Source organism: Castanea sativa, chromosome 11 (assembly GCF_040712315.1).
Source record: "Castanea sativa cultivar Marrone di Chiusa Pesio chromosome 11, ASM4071231v1".
NCBI lineage: Eukaryota > Viridiplantae > Streptophyta > Magnoliopsida > Fagales > Fagaceae > Castanea > Castanea sativa.
The window spans coordinates 63,805,329-63,822,449 of NC_134023.1; the positions used below are offsets into that span (position 1 = coordinate 63,805,329).

Consider the following 17,121-nt stretch of genomic DNA (forward strand, 5'->3'; position numbering starts at 1 on the left):
ATTTTCTCTGATCACTTTTGTTGTTTTTCTTCTTGATAATTAATTTTACTATTATTTCGTTATTGATATATGCCTTTGATTTACTAGAATGCTTATTAGCCTTTGTTTTTTTAAGCTTTGTACTGGTGCTTATTAGACATTGTTTCTTTTAATTTTTGTACGGCTTTGTTTATTTTGTTTATTCATTTTATTTTTATTGTGTGTATCTTAGTGTTTTGGATTGAGTGTTTATAGATGCTTTAATTTTATTTATTTATTTTATGAATAGAAGATTAAATTAATAGTGGGTGAAAAGCCATGAATTCCATTACTTGGATGTGTGTATAATCTAATCTATCTCTGTGTAATTTAGAAGTAAACTCTAAAAAATTTGAGGAACTTTAGTGTAATCAATCTTGATTCTTATTGCCATGTTTTCTGAATTTTAAATAATTATAATTAATTATATAACACACTATCACATGTTTTATAGGATCTCAGTTTATAGCAGCTCATTTATGACTGTTTGAAAATAAAAATGGAAAATGCAAGACAAGCGCGATTAAAAAGACGGATGCTAATGTTTGAGAGGTGATCCAGCAGAAAAAGGTATGAAAGGAAAAACAGTTTACAAAATAAACTTACCCAGGCTAGGAAATCCAGGGGAATGGTCACTGCTGAAAAGAGGGAAAAAAAAAAACAAGAGAGATAGAACAACATTAACACATGACTGCTCTATGATGCACTCACCTGGTACAAATATGGATTTTTATGCGCCAAGAGGTTCGTTTCTCTTTCTGCTACTTTATACTTATAAATTTTTTAAACAGTTCTTCATAAAAATTTGAAAATAAAACTTTCAATTCACATTTGATTATTAGATATTGATGTTGGCATGAATCATTCATATGAAGAAACTAGATTGAACATAAGTACAGATGATACTTTGGTAGAAGATGGATTCAATAATTGTGATATACCTCAACAATTCCAACAATCAGAAAATGAGAGTGGTTACGAAGAATTTCCAAGTAAATGACTTAACTTAAATCTACAAGGAAAAAAAAAATTATATTAATTTTTGTTTACATCATTATTGTTGTTCTCATATTTTAAAATTCATACAGGAAAATTTACTGAACCTTGGAATTTTGGCTCGCCTTCTTATGTATGTGTGCATTGCGGTTCAATTTTATGGTATGAAGAGAGAACAGTCAAATCTAAGAGGCCTAGGAACCCAAAATTCTCTCTCTGTTGTATGCAGGGTAAGGTTAAGTTACCTTTGCTTAGGAAAGCACCTCCTCTTATTGATGAGCTTTTAGATCCTCTTGGTAGTCAACGATCTAAAATGTTCAGAACTCTAATCAGAAGATATAATGCAATGTTCGCAATGACATCTATGGGTGGTAAAGTAGATAGTAGAATTAACAATGGAAAACACCCTTACATTTTCAAACTTAATGGCCAAAACCATCATAGAATTGGAACTCTTCTTCCTAATGATGGTCAGGATCCACAATTTGCACAATTATATTTCTATGATACTGAAAATGAAGTTGAAAATAGAATGAACGTCTTTAGCAATGGTGAAATTAATAGTGACCTTGATCCATCTATTGTTGATGCATTGGTCCAAATGTTTGATGAATCAAACACTTTGGTGAAAATATTTCAGATGTCTAGAGACCGTTTCTTTGATACTGATGTTCACCGTTTAAGATTACACCTTATTGGCTCCCGAACTACAAATGGAAGAGAATATAACCTGCCTACATGTTTAGAAATTGCAGCAACTATCATTGGTGATATTGGTGCTGAGAATGCACATCGTGATATTATTGTTGAGTTAAAAGAAGGAGGGTTACAACGTATTAATGTGCTGCATCCTTCATACATGGCATTACAATATCCCCTTCTGTTCCCATATGGCGAGGATGGTTTTAGGCTCGGCATTTTGTATAGTAATGTAGATGGAATCAAATCTAATACAACTGATTCTGTTACAATGAAAGAATACTATGCATATCGATTGCAAGAACGTGAACATGAGGGACATACTTTGGTATAGGGTGGTAGATTGTTTCGACAATTTGTTGTAGATGCCTACACATGTATTGAAGAAATCCGGCTTATGTGGGTAAAAGAGAACCAAGACAAATTAAGGATAGAATTGTATAAAGGATTGAAAGATGCAGTTATGAGAGGAGATACCACCCCTGCATCTGCAGGCAAGAGATTTGTTCTACCTTCAAGTTTCACTAGAAGTCCAAGGTATATAATTGAAAACTATCAAGATGCAATGGTGATCTGTAGATGGGCAGGTTATCTGGACCTATTTATTACCTTCACTTGCAACACAAGATGGCCAGAAATTGATCTTTTCCTATCTAGGAAACCTGGACAGAAAGTAGAAGATCGGCCTGATGTGGTTGCAAGAGTGTTCAAGATAAAGCTTGATCAACTCTTAACTGATTTAAAGCATGGTCAACACTTTGGGAAAGTAATTGTAGGTATTCTAAACTTTATATTTTAAATATTTTTTCCTTCTTCTTTACTTGGCTTAATAGTTAATCTAAATAAATGTAACTAACTTACTGTTTGGTGGCAGTTGTCTACATTGTTGAATATCAAAAGAAAGGGTTACCTCATGCACACATTTTACTTTTTCTACATCATGATGACAAGCATCCTACAGCAGCAGAAATTGACAGAATAATTTCAGCAGAAATTCCAGATTTGAATGAAGAACCTTTAGTTTATGAAGCTGTCAAACAATATATGGTTGATGGTCCTTGCAGCTCTATTAATTCAAGCGCAGGTTGTATGATTGAAAACAAATGTACAAAGCACTTCCCTAAAAAAATTTGTTCGCAAACCACTGTTGATGAAGATGGTTTCCCAATATATAGAAGAAGGAATAATGAAAGATTTGTTGAAAGAAATGAAGTCAAACTTGATAATCAATTCATAGTTCCATACAATATTGAGTTATTGGTGAAATTTCAAGCACACATAAATGTCGAGTGGTGTAATTGTTCAAGATCTATCAAGTACTTATTTAAATATATAACAAAAAGACCTGATCGTGCAACTTTGATTCTTGAAGAAAATTTACATATTGATTGTTCTACTGGAATGTAGCATATGACAGATACTGATGAAGTTAAGACATATTTAAATTGTAGATATGTGTCTGCCATAGAGGCCTGTTGGAGGATATTCGAATTTGCAATTCACCATCGAGAGCTTGCTGTTCAAAGATTCAGTCTTCACAATGAGGACGAGCAACCAGTTGTTTTTAAAGATACTGATTATTTAAATAATGCTGTGAACAAGCTAGATATCGGAAAAAGCAAATTTACAGTGTGGATGAAAGCGAATGCACTGTATAAAGAAGCAAGGGAATTGACTTATTCTAAATTTCCTACTAAATGGGTTTGGCATCAAAAAGACAAAGAATGGAAATTAAGAAAATATGGAAGATGTATTGGGCGTATTTATTATGCTCATCCTGCAAGTGGAGAACGGTTTTATTTGCGGATGCTACTCAATGTTATTAAAGGACCTAGATCACTTGAGGAAATGAGAACTATAAATAATGTTGTGTATCCAACTTTCAGATCAACATGTTATGCACTTGGTTTGCTTGATGATGATAAAGAGTGGCACGAAGCTTTGAATCATGCATCGTACTGGGCTTCAGGAAAACAACTGCGAGAACTTTTTGTTACAATGTTGATTTTTTGTGAGGTTGCAGACCCATATAAATTATGGATTTCAAATTGGCAGTTGTTATATGAGGACATTCTGCATCATCAAAGAACAGTTTTACGATATGACAACCTACATCTTGATGACTTCCAATTATAGAACTATGCACTATGTGAAATTGAACAGATTTTGATAAAGAGTGGCAGGTCTTTGCATGATTTTGAAACAATACCATATCCAAATACATTACTTCTTAGACAAAGTAACAATAGAGTATTACAAGAAGAATTGGATTATGATAGAAACTCTTTGGCAGCAGAACATATTAAACTTCTTGCTAGTCTTAATATTGATCAAAGAAATATATATGATGAAGTAATTGATTCTGTTTCAGAGAATAAAGGTGGTTTCTATTTTGTTTATGGGCATGGAGGAACTGGAAAGACTTATCTCTGGAAAACCATTATATGCCAATTGCGCTCAGAAGGTAAAATTGTCATTGCAATTGCATCATCTAGCATTGTTGCATTACTGTTGCCTGGAGGGAGAACAGCTCATTCAAGATTTCAAATACCAATAAATCTAACAGACAATTCAACTTGCGGTATTAAACAAGGTTCATAAATTGCAAAACTTATGACAAAAGCAAGTCTTATAGTTTGGGATGAAGCTCCTATGGCACACCGAAATTGTTTTGAAGTTGTTGATCGGTCATTAAGAGATATATTGCGTTTTTTGAACTCAAATAGTGGGGAGACACCTTTTGGAGGAAAACTATTGTTCTTGGTGGTGATTTTAGACAAATATTACCAGTGATATCTAAAGGACGAAGAGAACAAATGGTTGAAGCATCAATTAAAAAGTCATCATTATGGAATAGTTGCAAAGTTTTCATTCTAACAATAAATATGAGGTTGTCACAAAATCCTGGTGATATTGCAGCAAGGGAATTTGCTGAATAGATATTGAAAATTGGTGATGGTGAACTTAGTAATAGTGAAGGTGAAGCATTGATTGAAATACCACATGATTTACTAATTCAACCTGGTGTTCATCCTTTCAAGGATATTATTAAAGCTGCCTATCCTGACTTTGATACAAAATTCAACAATTCCAAGTATTTAGAGGAGAGAGCAATTTTAGCTCCAACAAATGAAATAGTTGAAGACATAAATGGTTACATGATTGATCTTATTAATGTTGATGAAGAGACATATCTTAGGGCAGATTCATTATGTAAAGCTTCAAGCAACATTCTAGACCAAGATTTCATGTATCCAATAGAATTTCTCAATTCATTGAAGTTCCCTGGTATTCCAAATCATAAACTCAGATTGAAAGTAGGTCTGCCAATAATGTTACTTCGAAATTTAAACCAAAGTAATGGACTTTGTAATGGTACTAGACTTTTGGTCACTTAATTATCAAAATGGGTTTTGGAGGCTCAAATAATATCGGGAACTCATATTGGAGAAAAAGTGTTTATTCCAAGAATAGTCTTATCCCCTTCTAATTCCAAATGGCCTTTTGTACTAAAAAGAAGGCAGATTCCAGTATCTGTTTGCTTTGCTATGACAATTAATAAGAGCCAAGGTCAATCTCTGCAACGTGTTGGATTTTATTTAGATAGACCAGTTTTCAGTCATGGACAGTTATATGTTGCTGTATCCAAAGTTACAAGTAAAGATGGTCTCAGGATACTCATTGTAGGAAACGATAATGGTGATCGTTTTCATACAAAAAATATTGTCTACAAAGAAATATTCGATAATTTGCCTAAAGGTAACACATACTGTTTATTAAAATTATTTCAAATTGTTGATAATGTAAACTAGATTGTCACTTATATTGTAAACAATAGGTTTTTCTCCATTATTATATATAAACTTTACTAATGTTTAAAATGTTCTAATATTTCAGTTTCATATCGCAATGAAGTAGAAAACTTTGAAGCAGATATCAGTGAATGTGAGATGGAGTTGACCTAGCTAACAACCATGATCTGATCAATACTGTTATGATCTCGGTTGATTAATAGGTAAGTTTTAAAATTTTTTTTAAACAAAAGAAAAAAAAAAAAAAAAAAAGGATACAGAAATCTAAATTTTTTTTCCATATCTACATCTTAACCTTTCATAACTATTTTTCTTTTTGATTCCATTCATAACTATTTTGTTTAATTAACTTATACATTCCTAACATTTTCTTTGACATAATTATTTTTAAAGAAAAAAAAGGAGAAAGCTTTATGGTCATGCTTTGTTTAGGTTTGTTTTTGCTGTGATTGTTTAAATCTGAGTTATTAAAACAAGTTTGAGTAAAAAGTGAAGAGCATAGAAGTAATACAATACTTGAATGGATTATCTATCTAAAAGATCTCAGATTTAGTAACAGATCTAAGATTTAGTAGTAAGAAGAAGAGTACTAATTTTGAGAAAATCTTGGTGTAAAAAAAGGAAAATGAACTATGTAATTTATTCTTACTTCATGCAGAACATGTTGATTTATCTCTCTCCTATGGATTGTTTTTGAACTCTGTGCTGTTCTGGGCCATATACATGAGCTGCTTTGTGGAAAGTCGAATGGTTTCTGTTGAGAGGATAAAAGAGTTTACAAATATTACATCAGAAACAACTTTGAAAATTAAAGACTGCATTGTTCCTTCAAATTGGCCTGCCCATGACAATATTGACCTTAGAGACTTACAGGTAACTGGCCTTCAACTAATTATGTTTAATATTTCTAACAAATTAAATCAAAGTTAGCCACGAGCTTTGTAGCTTGGCGGAACTGTCCTGTCTTCCCGTTGGATGAACCTGAGTTCATATCTCTCCCCTCCCTCACTTGAAAAGAAAAAAAAAAATCCAAACTTCATGTCTTCAACTTCCTAAACTATTAAACCATGGCTAGAGTTTGGGCTGTGATTTACTTCTTATCAATTATTATATTACTATTTGAACTTAACAGAATCTGTATTGCTTTTTATATTTCTTTGGATTGGTTGATAAAAATATTTTAGTACCGTTTGATTTTGTAATTATGATATTGAAAAATGCTATCATGATCTGTATGCCTGATTGATTTTCTGCTTAAAAAGTATCTACCAGTGGGTTATAGAATGAGTTAATAGAGTTCCATGAGTTCATCCATCAGTATTTTAAGGAAGTATATTGATGCATCTAGATCATGATTGAGATTTCCTTGAACTATTCATACATGGGTGATGAGAGATGTTTCATTGTAAAAGGGGAGAGCTTCTATTTTGTTTTTTATATAATTTATAGTGTATTTTTAATAGTAAGGGGTTCGTTTTTGTCATGCTAGCAAAAACAGGAGTTTTAGCCTGTTTTACTTATTATTGGATTTGAACCAATGACTTACTGATTACTATTCAAAAGAAGGCGGAGCGCTAAAAAAGAGAAAGCATTATCTTTGTTTTCCATCGTACCTTATCTATTGTTTTTGAAGAGTGATTGTGGGTGATAGGTTTGTATATTAGGCCATTCTTTCTGTTGGGTATGTGTTTGAACAACTTTCAGTGAGTTCATTTGGGTGTTATGAACACATATTCCTATCTCTCTTTTTCATCATTTTCTATTAATATCAGTTTGTGTTTAATAGAAGTTATGAAATTTAGTCACCTGACATAAAGGGAAAAAAAAAATCAGAGTTGAAATCCATTTTTCATTCCCTGTATTTGAAGAGTGTTTTTGATAATAAGTAAGATATATGATTTGTTGCAGTACGTATTTTGGCTCTGGAAAAGTTTTTCCATATTAATAAAGCATAGTCACACTCAAATACATGGACTTTGGCAACAAGATCTGTAACTACATTCAAATAATTGTTTTTTGTAGTAATAATTGTATCCTTCCGAGGTCCAGTCCTAGCCACAGTTCTTCATGAAATCAAGATAACTATCTGAAGTAATATCATAGTATGTCTGCACAAAACATTTATTCAATCAAGAACACAATTAGAAAAGTTACTGTATGGAACAGATAATTAAAAAAAAATGACTGCATCAGAAGTACAGTTTCGGAGCTAATGATGATATGGAACAAAATTCACCTAAAATATGATTTAAATATATATCAAAACTAGGACTTTTTAGACACAATTCTTTATTGTTCTGAAACTATATTGGAAAATATTTTCTATTATCGAATTAAGCTATCAATACCCAAAGAAGTCACATCCTTCAGTTCCTTACCAAATACAACACTACCTCTCATAGATATTGAATAATAGATATACCACCTAATTAAATAAAAAATTACCTAATATCCCTGCTATAATGCCAGCCATGTACTTATGGCTAGCAACATGATTCACGCTTAGAAGTTAAATATTTTCAGCTTATTTGTCATGTTAAACAACAAATTATTGAAGTTGATCTTCTTGCCAACAACAAAATCAATCGGATTTTCAGAATGAAAAAAAAGAACAAATCTGATTCGTATCGTCTGTTAGTATCATCACATCATCAATTAAGAAAATTTTGGGTAAGTCATTGAGATTTGCAATATATGTGAGTGAAGTTGGACCAAAGGACTAAACAAAGCAAGGTTGCTTTAGCCATTCTTTTGACATATATGAAAATGCCCACAATATTGGAATAGCTTTTAACTTTCAACTTTAAGCTTTTTAACTATTTTAAAATTTAAAATTTTTAATACATTAGCTACATACTTATTTAATTAAATTTATTTAACTAAGACTTTTAATTTTAAAATATTCACTTCAAATATTTACCTTTAATTATTTGAATATATTTACTTTCTCATATACTAATTATCTTTTATGTGTAGACATTGTGTTTTACATTTAACAACCTTTATTATGGAGTGTGCAACCTTATTCTTATTGTGGGTTTATTACAATTCCCAATTTCTCATATGAGTAGGCCCATACCTTAAGCTAAAAAAACCCAATCCATTTCATCTAATAAGCATGAGACCTATGGAGTTATGTGGGAATATCATATACAATTAAAGCCAATCTCAAGCCCAGCCTCACTCATGGGAATAAAATGTCATTGATTGCATGATACACTTTTTCTTACTGAAGTAAATTAAGCCTTGGAAGAGAACCATAATTGGGCCCGTTGGGATAAATTGATCAAGCCCAAAATTGATGAATCACTCATTCAAGTGGTGCACTTATTCATGTGACGAATCACAACATAAAATCTTCAACCAGTACATTTATTCGGCCAAACACACACACACACAAATAGAGAATCCCTCCCTCAATTGTTTCAACCGCCATTCCTTCACTGCAACAGCAAACTATTTAGAAGACTTCTCTGCAACAACAGACTATTAAAAAGGTGAGCATGCTTTTTTTCTATTCAATTACCGTTCCCAATTGTTTATAACTGTTCACAGTTCATTTTCCCTCTATTGAGTTTAATTTTCTAGGATTCTTCTTTTATCTCTATTGAAAAACATACGAGTTCTAATTTTCTCCTCTTTTTTTTTTTCAATTAAAAATATTTTTATTAGGATTTCACTTTTCTTTTCCGAATGTCTTTATGTTTTGTCGAATACTGAAGAGTATAGATTTGTTGATGGTTTTCCTTAAACTAAAATTATGGTTTCCCTAGAATTATTTACTGTATATTAAATTCTGTTTTGCTGCATTACTCAATAAGTATTAAGTTTGGATACTTTTTTCTCTATTTTTCCATTTAGTTTTTCAATTTCTTGAGATCTTTTTATTTGATTGTTGTATTGATTAAATATTGTTTTTGTTTTACAGATTTTTATTGCGTAAATCAAACTGAAACATTGAAATAGCCTAATTCTTTATTTTGGATTAAATTGACATGTATGTCATTGGTATAAGAACATAAATGAAGAATAAAAAACATAATTTAGATTGTCACTTATGTTGCAAATGATAGATTTTACTCCATGATTATATACAAATTTAATTGATGTTTAAATTGTGCAGATAATACAAATTGAAATGAATATGGAGTACACAACTTTGAAGAAAAATATCAAGGGACAGAGATAATTCAAAACTGAAAGTTAGAGTTTTACGAATGTGGGATGCAATTAATATAGCAAACAACCATGACCTGATCAGCCTTGATATGATATTGGTTGACAAAGAGGTAAATTCATAATTGATTCCCTTTTAGAATAAATTTTACTAATATTATTTTATTAAAACTTGCAACCAGTCAATGTAAATTGGTTGTTATGTACTGCTCCTATTGATTAAGGGATAATTCATTTAAAATGTTCGTAGGGAACATTGATACATGCAAGCATCAGAAAGAATCTTGCTCAAAGTTTTCGTCCACAACTAAATGAAGGGAGCATATATACAATTATAAATTTCTTAGTTGAAGAAAATAAAGGGAACTATCGTCCAGTACATAACGAACTCAAAATACTTTTCAATTCTATAACTTCGGTCTCAAAATTCAACGGATTTGATCATTCAATTCCTCAATCCCAATTTGAATTTGCTGATTATGGAACAATAGCTTCCCGTTGCTATGACACTACTTACTTGACTGGTAATTTTAATTGCTTTACAAGCCAAGCATCTATTTTTACAGAGCTAAAAAATAATGCAATTCATATCTTAATACTGACTCTTACTTTAAAAAAAAAAAAGTGTTCTTACCAGATGTGATTGGCATATTGGACTACATTGGAGCCATTGAGGAGATCAAAACAAGAGGACGTCCAACAAAGATGAGAAACATTCAACTGTTGTTAGAAGAGTAAGATATATATACATTTTTTTAAATTCATATGTTATAATTTTTAAATAACTCAAATTTACATATACAACTTCAAGAACAAATTAGTTCAAACAACTTTGTGGGTAAATACTACACAACAAATAGATGATGATTTCTACAAAAAAAATAAAGGGCCATTTATTGTAATAGTCACTTCAACTATTGTGAAAACTTTCAGAGGTAACAATTGATTAACTCATTTATCAAATACATAATATTTATGTATCTATAATGCTTATAAATTTTACAACTTTTTTGTAGGTGACTATCAGCTATCATCCACTTTTGCAACAAAACTATGTGTCAATTTAAACATTCTAGAAGCTGCAGAAATTAGAAACAAGTAACTATTATTACACTTTTTCTTTTCGAGGGTGTACCTACATAGTGATATTCCTTAAATGATAGATAGCATAAAATTGTATAAAATAGATGTTGTAGAAGTTTTAAAAAAAAGAGAGAGAGACTAGCAGATATCTTCAAGAAAGAAATGTTTATTTCAGTTTGTTTTGATATATATACATATAGAAATTGTTCTGTTATTTTTTTAATGAGTTATACCTAATTTTTTATTAGATATACCACAATGGACATAACCGTAAAAGATATACTACCAAAGGGACTACCTAAAATTCAAGATGGAGAACTTGCCTTACATAATAAAAAAAACAGTTGCTGAAATAAAGGTCTTGGAATGGAACTCAGAGAAAAAGGTATCAACTATACTCTTACCTTATGAATTTATCATAATTAGTAACTGTTTATGTGTTTCATAATAAGATATAATTTAATAAACTGACTAAACTTTGAATTATACGACTTGCTGGTAACATGCAATGCCAAAATCATTAATATTAACAACAAATATGGATGGTATTATGTTGCATGTCTTATATGCAAGACGAAAGTGAAACAAGTCAAAGGAGTTCTATGGTGTGAACGTTGTAAAAATCAGCCAAAATTTGCAGTCCCAAGGTAATTAAAAAAAAAGAATGTTTTGTAAATTCTCAAACACACATAAAATATATATAATATTCTACTAACAACTTTGTATTTAAAATAGCTATAGAATACAAGTCAAGTACAAGATGAGACCGGTTCAACAACGTTCATATTGTTTGACAAAGGAGCTAAGAAAATTATATCAAAAACTGCAAAAGAACTTGCAGAGATGCAAGAAGAGGTAATTTCATATATAAATGTCAGTCCTATATCTTTATTTTCTAAAAATTGAAGTTTTAATACTTTCTTACCAATGTTGTACACACACACACACACACACACCATTGTCTGTTTTATATACATATTTTGATAATTGTATGATGCTTTGTTCATACAGATTTTGAAATTAGATGGGAATATTTTACCAAAAGAGATTCAAAAAATAATTGGCAATGAATATTTGTTCCAATTGCATCTTGATGAATATAATCTGAAGTATGGAAAAGAAAATTACACGGTTTCAAAGATTTTGGAGACAAAAATTTCACATAAACAAAATGACTCACGTAAAATTGAAGAACATCAGGTAATTAAAGCATTCTTACTTCACCTTGCTTACTATATGATTCAAGCATTAGTCTACACATAATTTACTATATATATCAAACCGATACATAAGAATGCAAATTATTGCAGGACACAATGGAGGAAATTGTAAGAAAATCAAGGAAGGACAAGTACATAGCCAGTCCAAAAATAGAAATAGGAGAAACATCTGTTGAAAGACCTGAAAGAATGCCGCTCCAAATGCTTAAAAAATGTCAAAAGGGTACTAAGCAAATTGCATCAAAGAAGAAAAAAAAAATGAACTCTAATGTATATACTACCTTACTCTACGAGTCTTTATGTATTTCATTGTATTGTTAATTGTTTTTTTTTTTAGAAGAGTAAACTGAATGTACTGTTAAGTTACTGCAACTGTCATATTTCCTTTACTAATTATCATATTAGATTTGTAACATTCACTAGGTATTCCGATAGCCAAATAGATAGAGTTCTCTTTGATTTTTTTTGTCTGCTATGTTTTGTAATCAAGTTGGCTTATTTGTGTTTGTGAGGTTTTCCAATTCAGTCTAACTCAATGATTACATTGTCTTGCTTTTGATGGTTTTGAGTTCTATTAGTGATATTTTGTAAGCGTTGAAAATGCATGATTTATGCTTTACAAAAAAAAAAAAAAAAATAGTGATTCCCACACATGAAGTGCTGTTTATACCTAAATTTGATATGACTAGAAGTTTACATTACAGTTAAAATTTTAAAAAAAGAAAAAAAAGAAAAAAAGAAGACAATGCTTTATGATCTTATGATTGCCAAATGCTATAATTACGAGCTTGGATTTAATTTTTGTTACTGGATTAACATATTTTGAAGTCTTGATTTTGGTACATCTAAATATGGTAGAGACCACTTTCCATTCTTAAGACTCAATTTTCTTACTGACTATGTTTTGATTAGAAAAAAAGTTTTGGCTTCCCATCAGTCACTTATATTTTAAATTATTTAATACATTTCTAGGAGTCATTATGCCAAAAAAATTATTGAATCAAGATTAAAGGTAACCTGATTTCTCATTTTATTTTTCCAATTTTTTGGGTTCTGTTTTGTCTATTATTGTTATTTTGCGTCAAAGTAATTCTAGGATATTTGAGGTCGACTCAAGAATGAGGAAGGTGAAATACAAGCCATTGAGGTCAAGTTTCAGTTGGTAACCAAAGCACCATGTTTTTATTCAAAGATGCCTCTATTTGTACTTGGCAAGTAAACTGAAATCTTTATTAATTAATGAAGCGGTTTTTTCCTTTTTAACTTGGCAAGTAAACTATAATCTTGACTGTTTCTGCAGAAGTTTTCACTGTGGCACGCCCCTTAGTACTTACCACACATAGGATATGTACTCTCACTTTTGCTGATTGGTATAGCTTTTAGTGTTATCTCATGATGTTGGTGCAACACAGGTGCTGTGATCCAAGCTGATGCAAGAATATATAGCAGTGATGCTAGCTGCTGTAATTTAACAGGAGCATAACTAATGTATGAGCATAGTTAATGTTTTAAAAGTGTATCTCGAAATGTGAATGTAATTGCTATTTAGTTGATAAAAATTGCCTGTAATTCATTTAGTAGATCATGTTTGGTTGGAGGACACCTCTTATTCTTTGAGTTTAACATTGTAGAATACATTCAAAGATTGTGTGCAGTAGCCAATGTGGCATGACCACAAAGCTGAATCTGCAAAGGGGTATCAAAGATTTGATTGATTTACAGATACTTCTTTTAATTTGCTAAAAATTCTACTGCACCAATAATATATGGACATCTAATCATGGTTAAAGACCATTTTAAAATTTGTCTGTCAATGATCATATGGAATTTTCAACTTAGTGCTATTTTCCCGATGTTTTTAACATGTGAAAGCAATCAGTTGGATGGTGTGGAATAGTAAATGTGGGTACTGGTATAAAGAATATGATATTTTTTGAGTGTGAATATATATATATATATATATATATATATATATATATATATATATATATATGCCTTGAGGAAAATTGTGTTCATGCTTCTACCTGCACTTCAACTTTGTAGTTTCCACATAGGTTCGCAAGATTAAATTAATAGTGTGTTTAAAGTTTGCAAAATGATCCAATTTGATTGCCATGCCAATCTAGATACTAATGTGTCTTGAATTTGGCATATTAGCAACAAAATTCTGGAATTTATGATTAATTCACTTAACAACCAAACATTGCAACCTTTTCCTTTTTTTAATATTTATATTTTAAAATTATCGAAGAAATATCTTTTAAGGACCTTTCCCAACAAACAGATTGAGTAAATCTTCTGTAAAACCAATTGCTTTGTGGACATTTGCAAGTCCCAAGAATTTTTAGATAAAAATATATTACTGCTTTTCTTCAAAAAAAAATAAAAAATAAAAAGATAATACATATAAAAGAAATGGAGAGAGAGAAATCTTAAGATTTAAGAAATATTAAATTCGTGACGATAAATTAGTTTTAAATTCTGATTTTGGATTTGACATTTTGAGCACTATTTTAAAATTTTTTATTTAAAAATTTATAATTTCTAATACATTAGCTACATACTTATTTAATTAAATTTATTTAACTAAAAATTTTGATATAAAATATTCACTTCAAATATTTATCTTAAATTATTTGAATATATTTACTTTCTCAGATACTAATTATTTTTTATGAGTAGACATTTATCTTAGAGCTACAAAGATTGGGTAGCAAGAAATTGGTAATTGACTTAAAAATTCACATCCTAAAATATAATAGAAAATCATTAGATTTAACAGATGGCTTGGTCAATTAGGAATCACACCAAAGCTCTAGAGGGAGCTAAATATATGTCTGTGTTACAATGAGAGAATACTATGCATTTCGATTGTGTTTCTGTGATGTGGCTTTTTTCTCATTGATGGAAGTGTATTTTTTAAGTTAAATAGTCACATGACAAAATCTTAAGAAGGTAACCTAAGAAACAGCACCTAAGGTACTATACATAAGCTTTATCCATAAAATTTAACTTTTAATATACGTTTTAAATTATATTTCATCTTCTTATGAACAATTCTTTCCCTATTTTACCATCATAAAATGATCTCGCGCATTGCGCGGGTTAAACACTAGTATATATAAAAACAGAGACCTTATGCGGAAGAGTTTGAGATTCTGCCAAGTGGTAAGTCATCCAGCTTTTTTTTTTTTTTTTGGTTAAAAGTTATTACACCTCACTCCTCTCTTTCAATTGACTATAAAAGATTAAAATCATGTTTAAAGGTTTTCAATTGATTATAAAATAACGCTTAAACTTTCAAGCACATTCTTAGGAAAACCAAACGTCTCCTTAATTACACAAGGTCATTTATTTTTACCTCTTGCTATTCTGAGTTCTAACCCTTCTTATTTCCATCTCAATCTCCTCTGTTTCCCATACATTTGGTCAAAAAACCAATCTTTCCTAAACTATGTGTTTGAATCTCAATCTTATAGGATTTTTGAATGACTTCAAAGGGCCTCAATTCCACTACGAAGATGTTCTCCATGCTTGGCATGACATTGATTTCAACCGGTCCCTAAAATCTCACTCTGTTTCTCTAAAACTAAATTGTGATGCTATTTCTCTTTCTCATCTCCGCTTTTAGGAAGAAAAAAAAAGAGAGAAAAGTATTACCTATGCGCCAAAAGACTGCCAGTTGGATTGTTTGAACTTAGGAGGAAAGGCCACTGTTTACATGTAAAGGGTATCTCCCACTCCTTCCTTGCTTTATTAGAAAAAAGTTGGTAACCAACTCTCCTTTTTGTCAAGGTTCCTTTTCTATTCCCTAAGATTCCCTTTTTGTTCCATTAAAAGTAGCATCTCAAATATTTTTGCTGCAAATTTTCAAAATTAAATGAATTTGAATTTTGGGTTTCTATGTGGTCTTTTAATATTTGGAATGATGCCAGGAATATAGGTCCGACCCAAAAGATCAGCCTCAAGCCAAACGGTCGACCTGTCAAGGTAATAAGAGAACCTTCATTTGGAGTTTTTTATTTTATAAATTTTTTATTGTGTAGTTAAATTCTTTAAAAAATGATTTGGGTTTTTTTATTTTATAAATTTTTTATGGTGTAGTTAAATTCTTTAAAAAAGAAATCAGTAAGAAACTTCTTTTTTTGAAACAAAGAAACACAATTTCTATTAATCCATATCTAGATTTTTGTAAATCCAAATGGATCCTATAGATCTAGGATTGAAGCCAAACACATAATCTGCTCATGACATATAAAATCTGAGAAACAAATATTTCAGTGTCAAAAAGAAAGTAACGACTCAAGTTGATTTTTTTTTTCTTGGTGCAGGTAGAGTTCTCTAGGGCTCTAGGTTATTGGTTGTGATCTTGGGTCCTTGACATTAGTGATGTAAAATAAGTGTAGGTACATAACTAGAAGTCTAAGGTAGTGTATTTAATACAACATATGCAGAGGCATATGTGTTGATGACTTTTGCTGTATGTTGAAGAAGCCACAAGATTTTCTGATGATCGTTAATCAAGGTAAATTTATATCTAATGGTTCAGCCAAATCCCACAAATCAAATGAATGAGTTTTGATACTTCTGAGCTTCTGAAAGTGGCTTTCCCTGATAGAACACCTTTATGGACCTAAAATACATAGTTAGCAATCTCCAGACCAAGAACGACCAATTCCCAAAGTTGCAAAACTCTATAATCGCTATAAATGCAATGGAGTAAGAACTAATACTACAAAATCATATATAACTACATGCCATAACTGCGAAAAAAAATCCAAGCTATAAGTGTTAAGCTTCTATTATGTATGGCTTTTAAAGTTGAGGTTAAGTAGTGTATTAACAGTTGGTCATTATTTTGCAAGAAGTAGAACCCAACATAAATAATGTTATAGTTGGTCTTAAGTAAAACAATTTCATCTCTTAGCCAAATTTTTGGAGCCTTCACCATAAGAAAAAAAAATTCCTTTTGTTTTATTCCTTCTATCTATTTTTTATTGCCTATCCTCTTCCCTACTCAAAATTTTCATGTGTTTAACGGTTGCCTTAGAAATTTCCATAATTTTTTGTTCTAGGTATATTAGAGCTTGCCAGATGCATATTATCAATTTTGTTGT

At 30.7% G+C, this 17,121-nt stretch overlaps 1 protein-coding gene across 1 annotated transcript; it reads left to right on the forward strand.

Moving 5' to 3' along the window:
- Nucleotides 1–2,110: 2,110 nt before the first annotated feature.
- LOC142616929 (uncharacterized) lies at nt 2,111–5,111 on the forward strand. Its single transcript, XM_075789670.1, has 5 exons — nt 2,111–2,489; nt 2,588–2,797; nt 3,131–3,729; nt 3,850–4,294; nt 4,693–5,111. The coding sequence occupies exons 1-5, from the start codon at nt 2,111–2,113 to the stop codon at nt 5,109–5,111; spliced, it is 2,052 nt and encodes a 683-aa protein (XP_075645785.1).
- The last annotated feature ends 12,010 nt before the right edge of the window (nt 5,112–17,121 follow it).